Source organism: Cupressus sempervirens, chromosome 8 (genome assembly GCF_028749045.1).
Source record: "Cupressus sempervirens isolate cs-2001-9-10 chromosome 8, ASM2874904v1, whole genome shotgun sequence".
Lineage (NCBI taxonomy): Eukaryota > Viridiplantae > Streptophyta > Pinopsida > Cupressales > Cupressaceae > Cupressus > Cupressus sempervirens.
The window spans coordinates 475,514,475-475,530,441 of NC_143125.1; the positions used below are offsets into that span (position 1 = coordinate 475,514,475).

The 15,967-nt window shown below is 36.8% G+C and overlaps 1 protein-coding gene across 2 annotated transcripts in view; it reads left to right on the top strand.

The window, feature by feature from the left end:
- The window catches only part of LOC149543297 (MLO-like protein 14), a 119,940-nt gene that overhangs the window by 40,706 nt on the left and 63,267 nt on the right, over positions 1-15,967 (top strand). For both annotated transcript variants that reach the window (XM_089798134.1, XM_089798135.1), the window contains 9 exons: positions 10,213-10,313; positions 10,465-10,539; positions 11,122-11,207; positions 11,372-11,421; positions 11,702-11,742; positions 11,850-12,020; positions 12,125-12,160; positions 12,382-12,449; positions 12,561-12,621. In XM_089798134.1, the coding sequence (XP_089654260.1) occupies positions 10,213-10,313; positions 10,465-10,539; positions 11,122-11,207; positions 11,372-11,421; positions 11,702-11,742; positions 11,850-12,020; positions 12,125-12,160; positions 12,382-12,449; positions 12,561-12,621 (689 nt within the window). The remainder of the gene's footprint in view (positions 1-10,212; positions 10,314-10,464; positions 10,540-11,121; positions 11,208-11,371; positions 11,422-11,701; positions 11,743-11,849; positions 12,021-12,124; positions 12,161-12,381; positions 12,450-12,560; positions 12,622-15,967) is intronic.

Below are 15,967 nucleotides of genomic sequence, written 5' to 3' on the forward strand. Positions count from 1 at the left end.
TCAAGTATGAGAGAGTTGCTTTAGATTTGTATGGATTCACCGATTCAGATTGGGGTGGAAGTGTTAAAGACAGGAAAAGTACTTCAGGATGTTGTTTCAGTTTAGTATCAGCCACGATTTCATGGATATGCAGAAAACAGTCTTCAGTAGCTCAGAGCTCCACATATGCTGAATACATTGCTGCAGCAATGTCTTCTCGAGAAGCAGTATGGTTGAGAAAGTTGCTTGTGGGATTCTTTGGGCAAGCCATGAATCCTACGATCATTCATTGTGATAATCAAAGTTCCATCAAGCTCTCGGTGAATCCAGTTTTTCATGATAGATCATAGCATATTGAAATTCCTTACCATTATGTAAGAGATATGGTAGATAGGAATTTTGTGAAATAGGAATACATTTGTACTGTAGATCAGACAGCAGATATACTCACCGAACCCCTATCTAGAGTAAAGATAGAACATTTCAGAAAGAGACTTGGTATGGTTGAGTTGTAATTCATTTTTGTACTATTTGATTATTAATAAAATGATAAATTTTATTTTGTCAGGCTATTGACTGTTATGGGCTCCACCATATGTAATCATTATTTAAGAGGTGACGATCTTTGAAATAATGAATACTTGTACAATAGGCATTATGAGAGGTGACGATCTCTTAGATAATGTCCTAACAATAGATTTTACTGTAAGATCCAGGGGAATTTTAGATCGTCTTGTGGCATTGACATGTTCATGGGTCACAAATTGGATAAAGAAAGAATTTTAGAAATTCTTTAGTTTTATCTTGTATTCTGGTAGATCTTAAATTCAGGATCTAGTTGTGATTTAGAAATACCAGTTTCTATGAGTCACGACGTGTGTCTTATCACTAGTAGCAGTGATTTATCATATTATGGGTTTAGTAATATGACTTTGTATCATGTGTTTTATGATACTATGTATTAAAAAGAAATAGACAGATATAGAGTATTAATTCTTGCCTAACATTTGTATTGATGTTGCTCGATATAATATCTCTCTGTAGGATTATCACGTTAAGAGAGAGTGTTAAGAAAATAACCTGTATAATCTATAGGTCGTTAGGTACAAATCGTGCCTTATTTCTTCTTGTTTTTACATCCTCTATTGAATGACATTTGTATTATTTATATTCTCTATACAGGTGCTGGTGATCAGGATAAGACTAATTAGTTTGACAGTTAACTAAACTTTAGTTAAGACCTGTGACTAATTACTAGACCTTGACTTAGAGAATTTAAACTAATAGGTGTATGTCAAGGGTTATGTCCCTTAAGGGACACACCCTTCAATGAGGATATTTAGGCAGGTAATGTATGCAGTTTTAGAACACACAGAATATAACCAGTCTAGACTAAAAGCATATATAACCTATCGGGTTCATTACATTGATTTCACAAATCAGGTTGAGATTATCTCAGTAATACAGTCTTCTCAGTATTCAGCATATTCAGACCTGTACATCAGTATTTGATCAGGGTTGAGTCTCAACTAGTTTTAGATCCTTATCCTAGAATTTTGTCATAAGAATCTGCAGAAAAATTTACATTACTTGTGATTTGGAATAGATGGGATGCCATGTTACTGATGAATCTGGTAATCTTATTGCAGCAGAGAGAGTAAACTCAGAATATACAATCAGGATCAATGCTGATGTAGATTTTGAAGACTTTGGTTTGCATACAATGAACACGTTTCTCTTGTATAAATCCTTGATAAAACATTTGTTGGATACTATGGCAGCAAATTCCAAAGTTGTGCAATCAGCGTATGCAAATGTAGTGAGAGTAGAAGCCATATCAAAGACCATGAAAATTGTTGAATTTCCCATAGTGCGTGACATCATTGTCAAATTCAAGGCATTGAGAAAAAATCTCTAAGATTGTTGTTTTTGTTTTTATTTCATATTAGTAGTTGTAAAGAATGCATTACATGAAAAAGTGTAATTACATGTAATGCGAGTTACATGTATGTAAAAGGATGTAATGCAAGTCGCATGTAACCCTTTATTTTCTCTTGTAGTTAGACTAGGTCAAAGTTTGTTGAGTTGCTTCCACTCTTTCCTCCACCTTTTTCTTAACTCTTGTGCCTATATAAAGGAGTGCCTCCTCATTGTAAAATTATCTTTATGCAAGAGAGCTCTGGAGAAATTGTGCCAGTAGAACTTTCTTTGTGTAAGCACTATTTTGAGAGAAAGTGAATACAAAGGAGCATTTGGTACTTAACTTTGATTAAGTGAGATTGTTGATAGCATGAGTTATAAGCTTTGTTTATAATTCATCTAAGTTGTCTTTGATTCATGTTATCTTGTGTTCTTGATAATTGTATCTCGTGAATTGGATAGAAAAGAGTTAAGAAGCAATTGGAGCCAGAGCTTTGACCAGGAGCAATTGTGAAAGTATATAGCTAGAAGCTTTGTCTATAGCTTATATATTCTTTTTAATTCGCAAAATAGTTAAGTTATTTTCCCTTTTAGGAGTCTTTGTGCCCTAATTGTAAAGCTTTTCCATATAGAAGTACGACCAGACTTAGAGCCAAATTGGTACATTTTTAGCTAGCCTTTGAGTTAGTGAAAGTTTATCAGTATCACTATTTTCAGCTCTTGATAGAAGTGTAGTTAGAGATTCACCCTTCCCATTACTCACTCCATGAGTAAGTGATTCTTTTTTGAAATTTAAGAAGGAAGGATATTGGTAACATCCATTTTACAAAATCTCTCGACTTCTTCCTTACCTTGAGTTGATCTAAGGAACGGTGAGAAGGGGGAGCCTTCCCTTTAAGGTAGGAGAGACTTTATCTCATACGCTGTGGTTGGTCATCCTATTTTGCGACTAAATTTTTATCCAAAATTGTCGGCTGCAAAATATCCACCCAACAGACAACATTAATGTTGATGGATTGGTGCACGTGTAAGGTGATGGAGGATGTTCAGGCCGATGGAGATGGAGATAACAATGTTGAACTCTCAATATTGTTGTTAGGCTAGGAGTGCTCGTGGACCCCGTGTCGGACCCATGTTGGGAGTGTGTTGGTTTTGCCCCTTGGGCTTGGAGTCCTTGTTGGGCTTCCGTGTTTGCCATTCTTGGGTGTTGGATTTGGGGACGAGGTCCCCTAGATTTGTGTCTTCACTAGTTTGTAGCTTCAGTCAAAAGATAAATATGACCTATCAAAAAATACCGTAAAATTCTCCTTCTCTGATCATAATTATCCATGAGCTATAAGCTGGCCTTCGTTAAATAATCATTCTTCTTAAGTGACTTCACTTTTTTGGGAATGGAAACTAAATCTTTCCATATGTTCATTTGATTTGTATTAATGCTAAAGCTTGCTAAAGCGCTGATGAGTTTATTGCCTTTAGTAAACACATGCTTAAAAACAACTGTGTCAATATGATTAGCAACAATGATGGCATCTTTTATGAAACTTTTTTCTAATTAATTTCCCTTTTTCCATTGCCTCATTTACCTATAGAAAAAAGGCTAATGGTCATCAATGAACTTACACGTGAGAAGAGTTTATAACATGATTATTATCAATTTCTATTTTGCTACAACAAAGTTATGTTTAGTGTGTTGCATTCATGCTACACAAAATACATTGATTAGTTTTTTTGTGAAGGCTCTTTTTATTGAGGTAGTAGGTGGCATGGAAAGCCAAAAGCTTTGGTTTGGAGTGCTTTTGGTTAGTTACAGGGCTTTGTGAAGAGTGCGACAAGCATCAATGGAGTTCTCAATGTAGTGTAGAATGAAGTGAGGTTTCTTAAATAGGTTTTCTCTCTACATTGTTGGATTTGCTAGGAGACTTAAGCAGACATTTGCAATTGAATATTTTTCTGCCCTTTTTTTTGTCAAAGTTTAGGGAGTAGATGGGCTGAACAATACTAGTATATTGCACATAGTTCTTATATCCTAGATGACGAAGCTTAGAAATTGGAAGGTATCATTGTAGATCCTATGGTGCGGGAACAAGTAGGTTTGCATAAAGTTTTTCTTTTGAAGGAAATGTATCCATGTAATGTCCCCATTTTTAGCAGGTTCCTACAGTTGGCCAAGTCAGTTCACCATCGCAACCCTCATGAGCTAGCAGTGGGATTTGAGGGTCTTAGTTGTGTGGTTATAGGCTTTCCAACAGCCTATGATGTGTTTTGGCTTTGTTTGAGGGACTTACTATTTATAGTAAGTCAATCTGTTGGTTCCGATGAGCTCAGTTGAGTTAGAGGAGGTGGAGGATGCTCTTAGTTTTTATTTTGGGCTTCCAGTTTGAGCTCCAAAAATCTTGGAGGGAGCGTCTATTTATAGTAAGTCACCCCATCAGGTTCATTCATCATCTTTCATCATTAGGATCACTTTGGTGTTGTCATATTTTGATTCTGATGCCTCTTTAGTTGTTTTCGCAAGACGGGTGAATTATTATTATTATTCATATAAATACGTTGAGGTTGCTATTTTTGATAGTGTTGTTGGTTGGTCACCTCAGTATTATAGCTCGTTGGAACCGGGACAAAATTTTATAAATCGTGGGAACAAGAAATAGTGGCCTTACAGATCAGAATTTTAAGTTATGGTGGAAAAGGTCATTTTCAGAGCCAAAAGCAATTAATAAATCAGATTTTATGGCACTTTATTATATTTTAATGTTGTGTGTGGGAAGCTTCTTAAGTGAAGTTCATTTGGGAAACTTTGTGCCATTTGGAGATTATAAATATGAGCCCATTTGATGAGTAAAGCATCCAATTATTTGATTATCTTATTTTGCTCTTGTTGTCTTTGTGACATTTCTGAGTCTGAAGTTTGTACCGTTGCTGAAGTATAAGGGTTTGAGATCTATAGCTGAAGTATTGTAGATTTAATTCTGAGAATCCACAACTGAGGTATTGTGGACTTTTGAGTTTTGTTATCATCTCCTCTTTCTGTATTAACTGTGGCTAAGGAGCATTTATACAATTGAAAATTATAATTTCTCTGTTGTTGGATGAGGGTTTAGTTTGTAGATTGGAGTTTGTTTTGGGAAGCATTTGTAAGGGTAGATTGTGAACGCTAGATTGAAATTGGACAAAGCGGCTTTTAGTTTGACTTTGCAATTACATTCTATGGCAAAGACCAGTTTTTTAATTTGTTAAATTCAATAGATATTACATAATTTGAAAGTAAACAGGCTTGCTTCAAATTCTTATTTATAATTAGCCAACTAAATTCCATTTTCATTATATTGCTATATGGTTTGTTGATGAATGAATTCAGAGGCTGGTGTGAATCATTTCAGAATTGTTTATTGGCATTTGGTATTTATTTATGCAAAACTTATAAGGCCAAAATTAAATGAATTTGTAATCAATTTCTTGTACATCTTGATATTGTGTTTGAAAATTTAAGACATCATATATTCAGTGGTAATTGGGTTGCTTGTCGAATGTTTGACAAAATGTCAAACCATTGAAATGTGAAAGAAATTGATGTTTGATTTTGCTATAACCAGAGAGGGTTATTACAATGGTATCAGAGTGGTTTCCTGCCAGCCTACAGGAATTGGGCTTAGTTTTCATTTTGTTCGGTGCTGACTTTGAATATTTTCAAATTTGATTACTAGAGTGACCCACACTTTAATTTCTCCAGCTATGGATAGACATAGGACTGACAGTTCTAGAGATCAATGGAGGAATGAGGAATTTAGCATAAAAATGAATGCTTTGCAGGAGAGCATGGAGAAACTTAAGCTTCATCAACAGAGGTTGGCGAAGAGCTTGTCAGATCCAGTGACAGTTGAGAGGGCGACAAGGTATATGGTTTCTGCCTTTAGAAGGTCAACATTGAGGTTGCAGGGAAAGAAGCTTGAGTTTTCCTCGACAGGTATCTGTGATGATGACGTTCCTTCATTTAGTATGACACCTGCTAGTCCTATCCGCAGTATAGATGATGGACTAGTTTTGCAGGGACATGTGGTTGTGCTTGTGATGGATAGGAGCACTGAGCTTCAACAGGTTGAGGCTCCCAAAGTAGTCACTATGGTTAGTTTAGAGGTAGTTGATGATGTTGTTATTGACTTGTCAAACTCACCGGAGGAGGGAGTTGTTATTGGCGACTTATATGTCAGCTATTGTAGTGTTGCTCCAGTACATGAGGCAGTTGCTTCCTTAGGTGGGACTAAGGCACGTATGGAGTCACTCAACTATGATGTTGGTGATATAGGTGTCACAACGAAGTCGGGAGATGTGGATGCATATGGTATGGACACATCTGATGATACTATGAGCTGCATTGGGTATGGCTTCGAGGAGGTTTTTGATGAGTCCCAGGATTGATGTTTACATGATCTTACATTTGAGGTGGAAGCTGAGACATGCGAGGAAATTGATATTGCGAGGGCTTCCATTTCTTCGGATGAGGAGTTGGTTGAGGTACCTAGTAGTTGTATCTTGCATGTGGAGTTGTGCAAGGTTGATGGCACACGTATGAGTGATCTTGTGGTGGGCAGTTCTGATTCAGTTTCTTATCACAGTGCAGTTAGTGAGACAGAGAGATTGCATAGGAGTCAGGGGTTACAAAGACATCATGTGACTAGTCAGCTGAAGGAGAGTGATAGTGACATTTCTTCATCTCTTGGGCATCATGATGTTGTCTATTAGATGCTAGCTACATCTAATTGGGGTGCTCCTATTACTGATGAGCACGGTGATAGTACTCTTTCTCTAGTAGAGGTTCATACACTTCAAGAAGCTGTTAGGATCTTGAAGCATAATTACTCGCGGCTAGTTGCTGGTCGGGATTACCTTCTGGAGTGGGGTAGCACCTATCATGAGACATTGTTAGAGAAAGAGGAGGTGGTGGAGCTCACCCAAGAGCTTGAGGTGACTGTGGACTCTCTTCAATGTACTCAGTGGGCTCTTCAAGAGTCATAGTCACGATTGGATGAGGTGACCGTGGAGTTGGAGCATGTTTGTACCACACCAGCCCCAGATCCAGTTCTATTGCATATTGTGGCTGGTGGTGAGTTTGCTTCTACAGTTGGGGATGATGGACGTGATGATGTGGCCGACACATCTATGGGTGCAGTAGATACAGATGAGATGAGAGTATCAGGGGAGTTGGACTCCCATGCTGATTCGCTTCCTTCTACTGGAAGCGAATCTATTTCTTCATCTCATACAGCTAATAGCATTGGATAGTTGGAAGTGCCACATTTTCAGAGGGATCAACTATGGGTCGTAGGGGAGCAGGTTGATGCTTCCATATATAATTTCTACTGCATAGAGTTCTTCATGGAGTATTTGTTGGAGAGTTCAGATGTGAGGGAGGATTCATACAGAATGTTTGAGGGTACTCTCTCTGAGGCTCTCGTACTATTTAGAGGTTGGTGGGAAAGATTGTAGAGACTCTGTCTACTATTTTTCCCCATAGGAATTTCGAGGTTGGGTTTGCTGAGAGGGTTGCTCAGGATCCTTCTCGACCAATAGTTCGGAGTCAGAGATTGGGGCCATCTTCTAATTCCTTATTTGATGATGATGAGCCCTTGATAGAGGTCGGGAGTTTTTATCGGCATTACACTATAAGGAGTGCTCATCACTTTTCTTTTGACCCATAGGTAGAGGACTTGGTTTCATGTCGGTGTGGGTTGGCTCCAGTTTCATACCATCCATTATGGCATGGGTTAGCACCATCTTTTGTAGATGGGATTGATAGCTGCAAGTTAGACCCCTTGCAGTATCTACACACCCGAGACAGTTTGGCAGAGGTTAGTGTTGGTGGTAGTGTTTCAATTACCTATGGTTGTTACCATCTCCACAATGCAGTTGGGTGTGAGTATTAGTTTGATGGGGACTTAGGTGTGGACAAAGTTGGTATTTTAGTTGGATTGAGTTTCGATGGTTTGTCATTATCATCAACGTCTACAGTTAGTTTCCAAATGATTCTGTCATTCATATCAGTTATTTGGGTGTTGATGCTACAAGAGTTTCTTGTACACAACAGGGATACGCAGTTCTACCTTTGGGATCCAAGGCGATTGTGATGTTCATTTTGCTTCGGGATTGCTTTGGGACAAGCAATCTTAGGGAGGGAGGACTGTAATGTCCCCATTTTTAGCAGGTTCCTACAGTTGGCCAGGTCAGTTCACCATTGCGACCCTCGTGAGCTGGCAATGGGATTTGAGGGTCTCAGTTGTGTGGTTATAGGTTTTCCAGTAGCCTATGGTGTGTTTTGGCTCTGTTTGAGGGACTTACTATTTATAGTAAGTCAATCTGTTGGTTCCGATGAGTTCAGTTGAGTTAGAGTTGGAGGATGCTCTCAATTTTTATTTCGGGCTTCCAGTTTGAGCTCTAAGAATCTTGGAGGGAGCGTCTATTTATAGTAAGTCACCCCGTCAAGTTCATTCATCATCTTTCATCATCAAGATCACTTTGTTGTTGTCAGATTTTGATTCTAATGCCTCTTTAGTTGTTTTCGCAAGATGAGTGAATTATTATTTTTACTCATATAAATACACTGAGGTTGCTATTTTTGATAGTGTTGTTGGTTGGTCACCTCAGTATCATAGCTCGTTGGAACCAGGACAAAAAGTTTTAAATTATGGTAACAAGAGACAATGGCCTTACGTGTCAAAACTTTAAGTTATGGTGGAAAAGGTCATTTTCAAAGCCAAAAGCAATTAATAAATCAGATTATAATGGCACTTTATTATATTTTCATGTTGTGTGTAGGAAGCTTCTTAAGTGAAGTTCATTTGGGAAACTTTGTGCCATTTTGAGATTATAAATATGAGCCCATTTGATGAGTAAAGCATCCAATTATTTTATTATCTTATTTTGCTTTTGTTGTCTTTGTGACATTTCTGAGTTTGAAGTTTGTGCCCTTGCTGAAGTATAAGGGTTTGGGATCTACAATTGAAGTATTGTAGATTTAATTTCGAGAATCCACAACTGAGGTATTGTGGACTTTTGAGTTTTATTATCATCTCCTCTTTCTATATTAATTGTGTTTGAGGAGCATTTATACAATTGAATATTATAATTTCTCTGTTGCTGGACGAGGGTTTAGTCTGCAGATTGGAGTTTGTTTTGGGCAGCATTTGTAAGGGTAGATTGTGAATGCCAGATTGAAATTGGACCAGGCAGCTTTCAGTTTGACTTTGCAATTACATTCTACGGCAAAGACTAGGTTCTTAATTTGTAAAATTCAGTTAATATTACATATTTTGAAAGTAAGCAGGCTGGCTTGAAATTCTGATTTATAATCAGCCAACAATTAAATTCCATTTTCATAATATTGCTATATGGTTTGTTGATGAATGAATTCAAAGGCTGGTGTGAATCATTTCAGAATTGTTTATTGGCATTTGATATTTATTTATGCAAAACTTATAAGGCCAAAATTAAATGAATTTGTGATAAGTTTTCTGTACATCCTGATATTGTGTTTGAAAATTGAAGACATCATATATTCACTGGTAATTGGGCTGCTTGCCAAGTGTTTGACAAAATGTCAAACCATTGAAATGTGAAAAAAATTGATGCTTAATTTAGCTGTAACTAGACAGGGTTATTACAATCAACTTAGAGGGGGAGTAGACTATTATAGAGGGGTGCACTTAATTTCTGGAGAGTGTCCTTGGGTTTTGCAAGGCTTCCTCTATTGTCTTTTCATTAAAAGTATGAGTATCTTGCCCTTTTTAGCCAAGACCTATCTCTACATATTGAAATTTTATGGGTCAGCCTTGGGTATGTAATATGTATGCCTTGAGATCTAGAGTCTTCTCAACCAACTGACAGTCTTCAAGTATGGGATTACTAGGGCTATTGGGAAAGGTTTTTTGGAGCTTGGGATTTTGGAGATTGAGAAAGGTGACACTCTTGCTCTAGTGTAAATGTGTTGTGTGAGGTGGTTTCATACACCCCTTTTTGTGGTTTGTCTATGTTTTAGCTGGGACTCGAAGAGCTGTTATGTTTTTTTCCTTGTCTTGATTGGTCTACAGCTTTAAACTTTTTAGCATTGTTGGAATCATCTTTCTAAAAGGTCATGTAGCCATATTGAACACACAACTAATATATCAAAAATGTATCAACAAAATTTACTTAGTTGTATGCATATTCATGTTGTATGTAACAAGATTGATTGGTGCTGTTTCCAGTCTAATAAATTTCATTGGAATGGTGTTTTGCTTCTTAACTGACGAGACTTAGCTGCATCAATGTAAACTCTTCTAGAGAGCACCAGGGAATTGACCATGAAGCGGCAAATAACATTTGTAGAATTTTACACTTCAAGTTCAAATTCATGGAGCAGGAATAGATTCTTTGTTTGGGTGGTAAGATTATTCATCTTGAGGCCCAATGACTTTTGGACTTCTGGTAAATTACTTCCAAATATTAGGGATCAAATCCATGTTTTTCTTTTTTGCATTTCACAAACTAGTGGCTATAAATTTTCTTCTAACAGTTTCAATTGTAAATATGCAGACATGTTTCTTTCGCCAATTTGGCAAATCAGTGACGCGGGCTGATTACGTAAGTCTTAGATTTGGCTTCATAACGGTAAGTTCAGAATGATCCTTCAACTACTTCGCTCAATATGCACGCATTATAGTTCCTCAAGAGTTTAATTGTAAGAGTGATTTTGATTTTGAGCTGGTAAGGCTCAAGGGTCGAAGGTATGCACTCGCTGTTCTGAACAATCATCATACAATTCTTCAAAATTGCTTGTAAACTTCAACAAACATCAGAAGATGAGTCTTACCTTTGTTATTCTTCTCCTTGAATCTCTCTCTTCTCATGAAGCCAGTCTTGTCTCTTTTTGCGAGTTAATTACTGTATACTTTTTTATCTGTAACATTAGCGCAAATCAGTCATCATCTCTATATACATTTTAAAATGTTTTAGAACTCTGCAAAAAACTTAACAGATCCTTGACTTGTATTTTCTTAATGAATTATTTCAGTCTCCTTAAAGTTGTAAAATTGTTGTAAACGTTTCTTAGTATATTATTTTGATTTTCTCCGTGATGGTTATGTTTGAGCAAACAAAAATATTTTATTGTCAAACAGATTTATGTTTTGAATTATGCATATTAAATATCCTGTTTTTTCTTGACATAAAATAATCTAATTTATGCTGCAGAATCATAACTTGACATTAAAGTATGATTTTCATAGTTATATGATCCATTCTATGGAGGATGAGTTCAAAGAAATAGTTGGAATCAGGTAGGCGGCATTTATCCTTAATCAAAATGTTGGCTATGGAAATGTTAGTTCATGGAGCTGCTGTTTCATCTTTTAATTTCAGATTTATGACACGTTTTTAACTTTTTAAGAATGTCACTAAATCTATATATATTAATCAAATTCATGTGGAATCTTGTGAGCAGTGCACCACTCTGGGGTTTTGTTATAGCTTTTATGCTATGCAATGTGAATGGTGAGTTTATGCTCTAAATTTATTTTTTGATATTGTGCTTTGTATGTTATATCGTTATTCATTAAAAAAAATGTCCAGCTTTCAGAATAGTTCATTGGGAGACTAAGCAAATCTAGTGAGTTTCTATTTCCTGTTTGCACAAAGATAGTAATGTTGCATTCAATAGCTGTAGGATATAAATTGTATATTTATTATTACAGTATTGTCAGATTTTCTTCTTGAATAAATTGGTTTATAAAATTTGAAATTCATTCTCATAGCCAGTTTTCTGATAATGCAGGGTCCAATCTGTACTTCTGGATATCTATTATCCCTATTACAGTAAGTAGACTCATAATAGAGTATGCTCCAATAAATTTTAATTTCTGAGAGTTATTCCTTAAGTATTAGTACTCCAGAAGTATTAATTTTAGTAAATGTGCATGTAGCTTGTCCTTCTTGTGGGAGCAAAGCTACAGCATGTAATTGCAACACTTGCCTTAGAGAATACAGGAATAAGTGAATCTTTTGTGGGCACAAAATTGAAACCTCGTGATGAACTCTTTTGGTTCAACAGGCCAGAGTTGCTTCTATCATTGATCCATTTCATTCTCTTTCAGGTATTTAAGAGATAGGAGATAGAGTTTTATTTATTTATTATTATTATCGTATGTATCATGTATTTAGAAGAAGACTAATGTGCTCTTTGGTGTGTCTTTTGTAGAATGCATTTGAATTGGCTTCCTTCTTTTGGTTTTGGGTATGTACTTTGTTTTTCTTATTAAAGGTTGTTGTTTTCCTATTGACACTTTTTGTCCGTTTACCATGGATATTCTGAACTTCTAAGATTATTGTCATTCGTTGTGTTCAACTTCAACAATTACTTTCTCATAGTGTTTTTGTTGAAAGATTCTATACGAATGCATCTTTGAGATCAACCCTTATACTTTGGTTCATGTTTGCACTTCTGCACTTTTGCAGTGGCAATTTGGTTATGATTCTTGTTTTCTCCATCATCACCTGCTTGTATATATACGTCTAGTATTGGGGTATGAAGTCAGCTGAAGCCTCATTTTTGTAATATCCTTTTCTTTATGGAAGATATGGTTCTTTTGTTTATTGGTTCTATTTTAGTATCTTATTGTAATATGGATAAACAGGTTTTCTGGACAATTCCTATGCAGCTACAGTACCTTACCACTCTATGCACTTGTCACTCAGGTATCCCTAAGCTTTATATGTGCAAAAGAGATATGTGTCAAGAAATTTCATTGCTTCTACTTGGTTGTTCCCATCATTTCATATTCTCTTTTCAAAAGCCATCCTTGTGTTAATTTCTCAATTGGATTTTTTCTGAGTGTCAAGCTTTGTAGAACTACGATTCTTGCACTCCTTGATTTCCGTATTTGGGGTTTTTTAGGCACACTTTGGAGTTCTGGTCCATTTTTAAATCCTAGTTTGAATGTTTCAGCATTCCTATACTATTTGTAGGAAATAAATTTGGAAAATATGAATAATAGAAATAAATATGGGGGCATTTGCTGACTGAGACAGGTTGCAACATGCAAATTTAAATCTGAACACGAGTACTCACAGAATGACAGTTTTGTAAATTGTATTGACAAAATAAGATTGAAAGAAATGCATATTATAAAGCTTTCCTGGATACCTTGTTATATCCTCAATGGAAAAGGGAACCTGACTTAACCATGATTTTAACTTTTATGAATCCTAGCTTGATAAAAAAATGACTTTAAATAGTAACAATAATGCTAGGATCAAGTACTAAAATGAAATAATATCTCTATTATGGGCAATCTCTCAAGAGATATGAGAGATAAAAGATATTGAGCTTTACTTTTACATATAAACAACATAAATGTTGAGGAATGAACGCATGACCACTAACAAATATACCCCAAATCATTACACCAAACAATGCGACTTTACAAAGCATAAGAATGAGTATGTGAACTTTTTGTCTTTTTTCTTTTCTTTGAAGCCCTTACATTTTGGGGATGTTTTTTAAAATCATCACTAGTTTGGATATTTTCACATGAATTGTTCATTTTCAAGCTTGGAGTCTTCCATGAGTATCATTCCACTTGATCTTCTAAGACTAGATTGTCTTATTATGCAACTCTCACTTCTTTCTTGATTATCCCTTCTAGCTCCAAGACAAGCTTTACATATTCATCTTTGGCTAGCCTTTTTGCTTTCTGTACAATGCAAGCTACCACCATTGTTGTAGACATGACACATTGAACACAAAGTGAGATCTGTCAGAATCATTGTTGCTGTTACATTAAAAGCTCGAGCTGTCAATGAAAGTCACAACAACCAGAGACAAGGATCCGCAGGAGGTGGTTAAGCACTTGTCACAAATCCATTAGTCTACAAACAATACCTCCACCTAGAGGGGGCGGAGGCACCAACCTCCCAACAACATCTTCCATTATTTGGGATATAAAATGTATGTCACTTCTTAGATCTAAGCTAGAACCTTGTATGATGGATAGTTCTATGGTAGGAGCTTTTGTTTTCCCTCAACCTATAGTGTCGCTTGTGTGGATGTTATAGTATAAACATCAGAATCCCCACTTCAAAGCTACACTTTGTCTTCAATTACTTTTCTTGTTGCTTCAATTGGTTGACATTCATAGGCATATTGTCCTTCAACTATATTTGTATGTTTGAGATCTCTTTTAATGTGTCTTTTAGCTTAAAGGATCTAATCCCATTGAATTAATGAGTACATTCCAATATGGACTTAAATGGGGACATTTGTATGGTGGGCTGGTATGTAGCATCATAGTTGAAAAACTTGGACTCGCCTCAGACCCGCCATACCAAAAAATTGGACTTAGGCTTGTAAACCAAGTAAGGACTTGACAAGGACTCTGCAAAAGAAAATAACCATAGTTTTTTACAAAAATGCTACATTGCCAGTTAAAATTTAGGTTCAAGTTTGGTGTTAACTTTTAAAGAACCGGTTCGTCGATAGGGCACAATATTCGAAAAGCATTTGGGTTCGTTAGTACAAAAAACATTTAAAATATATATACATACATATTTATGCATCCTAGAAGTATGAGTTAAGATAAGAATGTCATGTAGTATCATAAAAAAAATTTAAACAACAAAAACACCATAAACTTGTAATCACAACATCATGAATCATGATCATACCATCATAGCATCATATACTTCAAGCTCAACATGACAGATTTAAAACATTGAAATGTCAACTGATAAATCACAACATCAAGTTCAAGTTTTCAAGTTCAACTAATGGATTAAAAATTTATTGATATTCGTCCAAGTTGTCCCTCTTGGACTCCTTGGTTCGATCGACCGTTCTGTATAGCTCGGTGGTTTGAGGACCTTCTCTTCTTGCTTCAGATTGGGCCTCTATAGAGTGTGTTTAGACGTTGCTTTTACGACGTATCATTAGATGTCACATACTCACCCCCCACAACATTGTCTTGGCCAAGTTTAGAGCTCATCCTTTCAAACTTACGGCCATTTTTGACTTGATCTGGTTTGTCCATCGGCTTCAAGGCTTTAGGGATTCGGTTGTCGATCGACACAAATACTCTCATTTGGCATATTGTTCTTTTGTTACTGTTATGAGATTTGACACTAGCACTAGATCTCGCTATTGGTACGCCCAGGCCATCTCTTTGTTGAGTTCGATCGGGATTGAGATTAATCGTCTTCCTCCTTATCAGTTCTCGCTGGATGCTCCTGCTTACCTCCTTTCCTCAGGGCAGGAGTTGAATGAGCATGTCAGACAGGATATCTATAGACACTACATTATCACTACCTAGCGTAATCCTTCGGTGGATTATGTCTAAAGATGGCCTTTTATGCTGAGCATTTTCTTGAGATTCAGAATGGTATTATTGTTCGCCCTGCGTACCTTTATCGACGTTGGATTCATGCCTTGCGTTTCCCTTTGGGCTCCTTCAAAGTTGGCTCCCACCATCTTCGGGTTTAGACCGATCACCATATGGATAGAGGGGACCGGATCTGTCGATTGTGTACTTTGGCAGAGGTTGAGATTGAGACTCAATTTATATTTCGCTGTCCTATCTACTATGAGATCAGAGGGAGATTTTACTGCCTTTTTAGAGATTGCTTTTCTCTTTTAGCGTTCTTCAACTATATTGACTAGTGACCCCTTGCACTTTACCTACGGGAGGCCACCCAACTCCGTGAGCATACTCTGCAGTCACTCATACCTCAGGGCCATATCTCAGACCAGCGCATCACCGCCTTTTTCTCCCCCCTGTCTCCACCACGGGGCGCATAAAGGCCATCTAGTATCACTCGCTTCAGATCGGTCGAACACTGCACCAGTCTTTCCAGGCAGCGACACTCCTCCAAGGTTCTCGACAATGATTAAGGCTCTAGATCGTCCACGGTTATACCCTTCTGTGACTGATTTCTTTGTACCAAGGAAGGATCCTTAGTCCTTACCTTGGTTTTTCTAGTTTCGCGTCTTGTTTTGTTTCTTCTCAGACACCATTTGGTGCTCTTGCTTTGTTCGGCTCTTTTGTTTGTA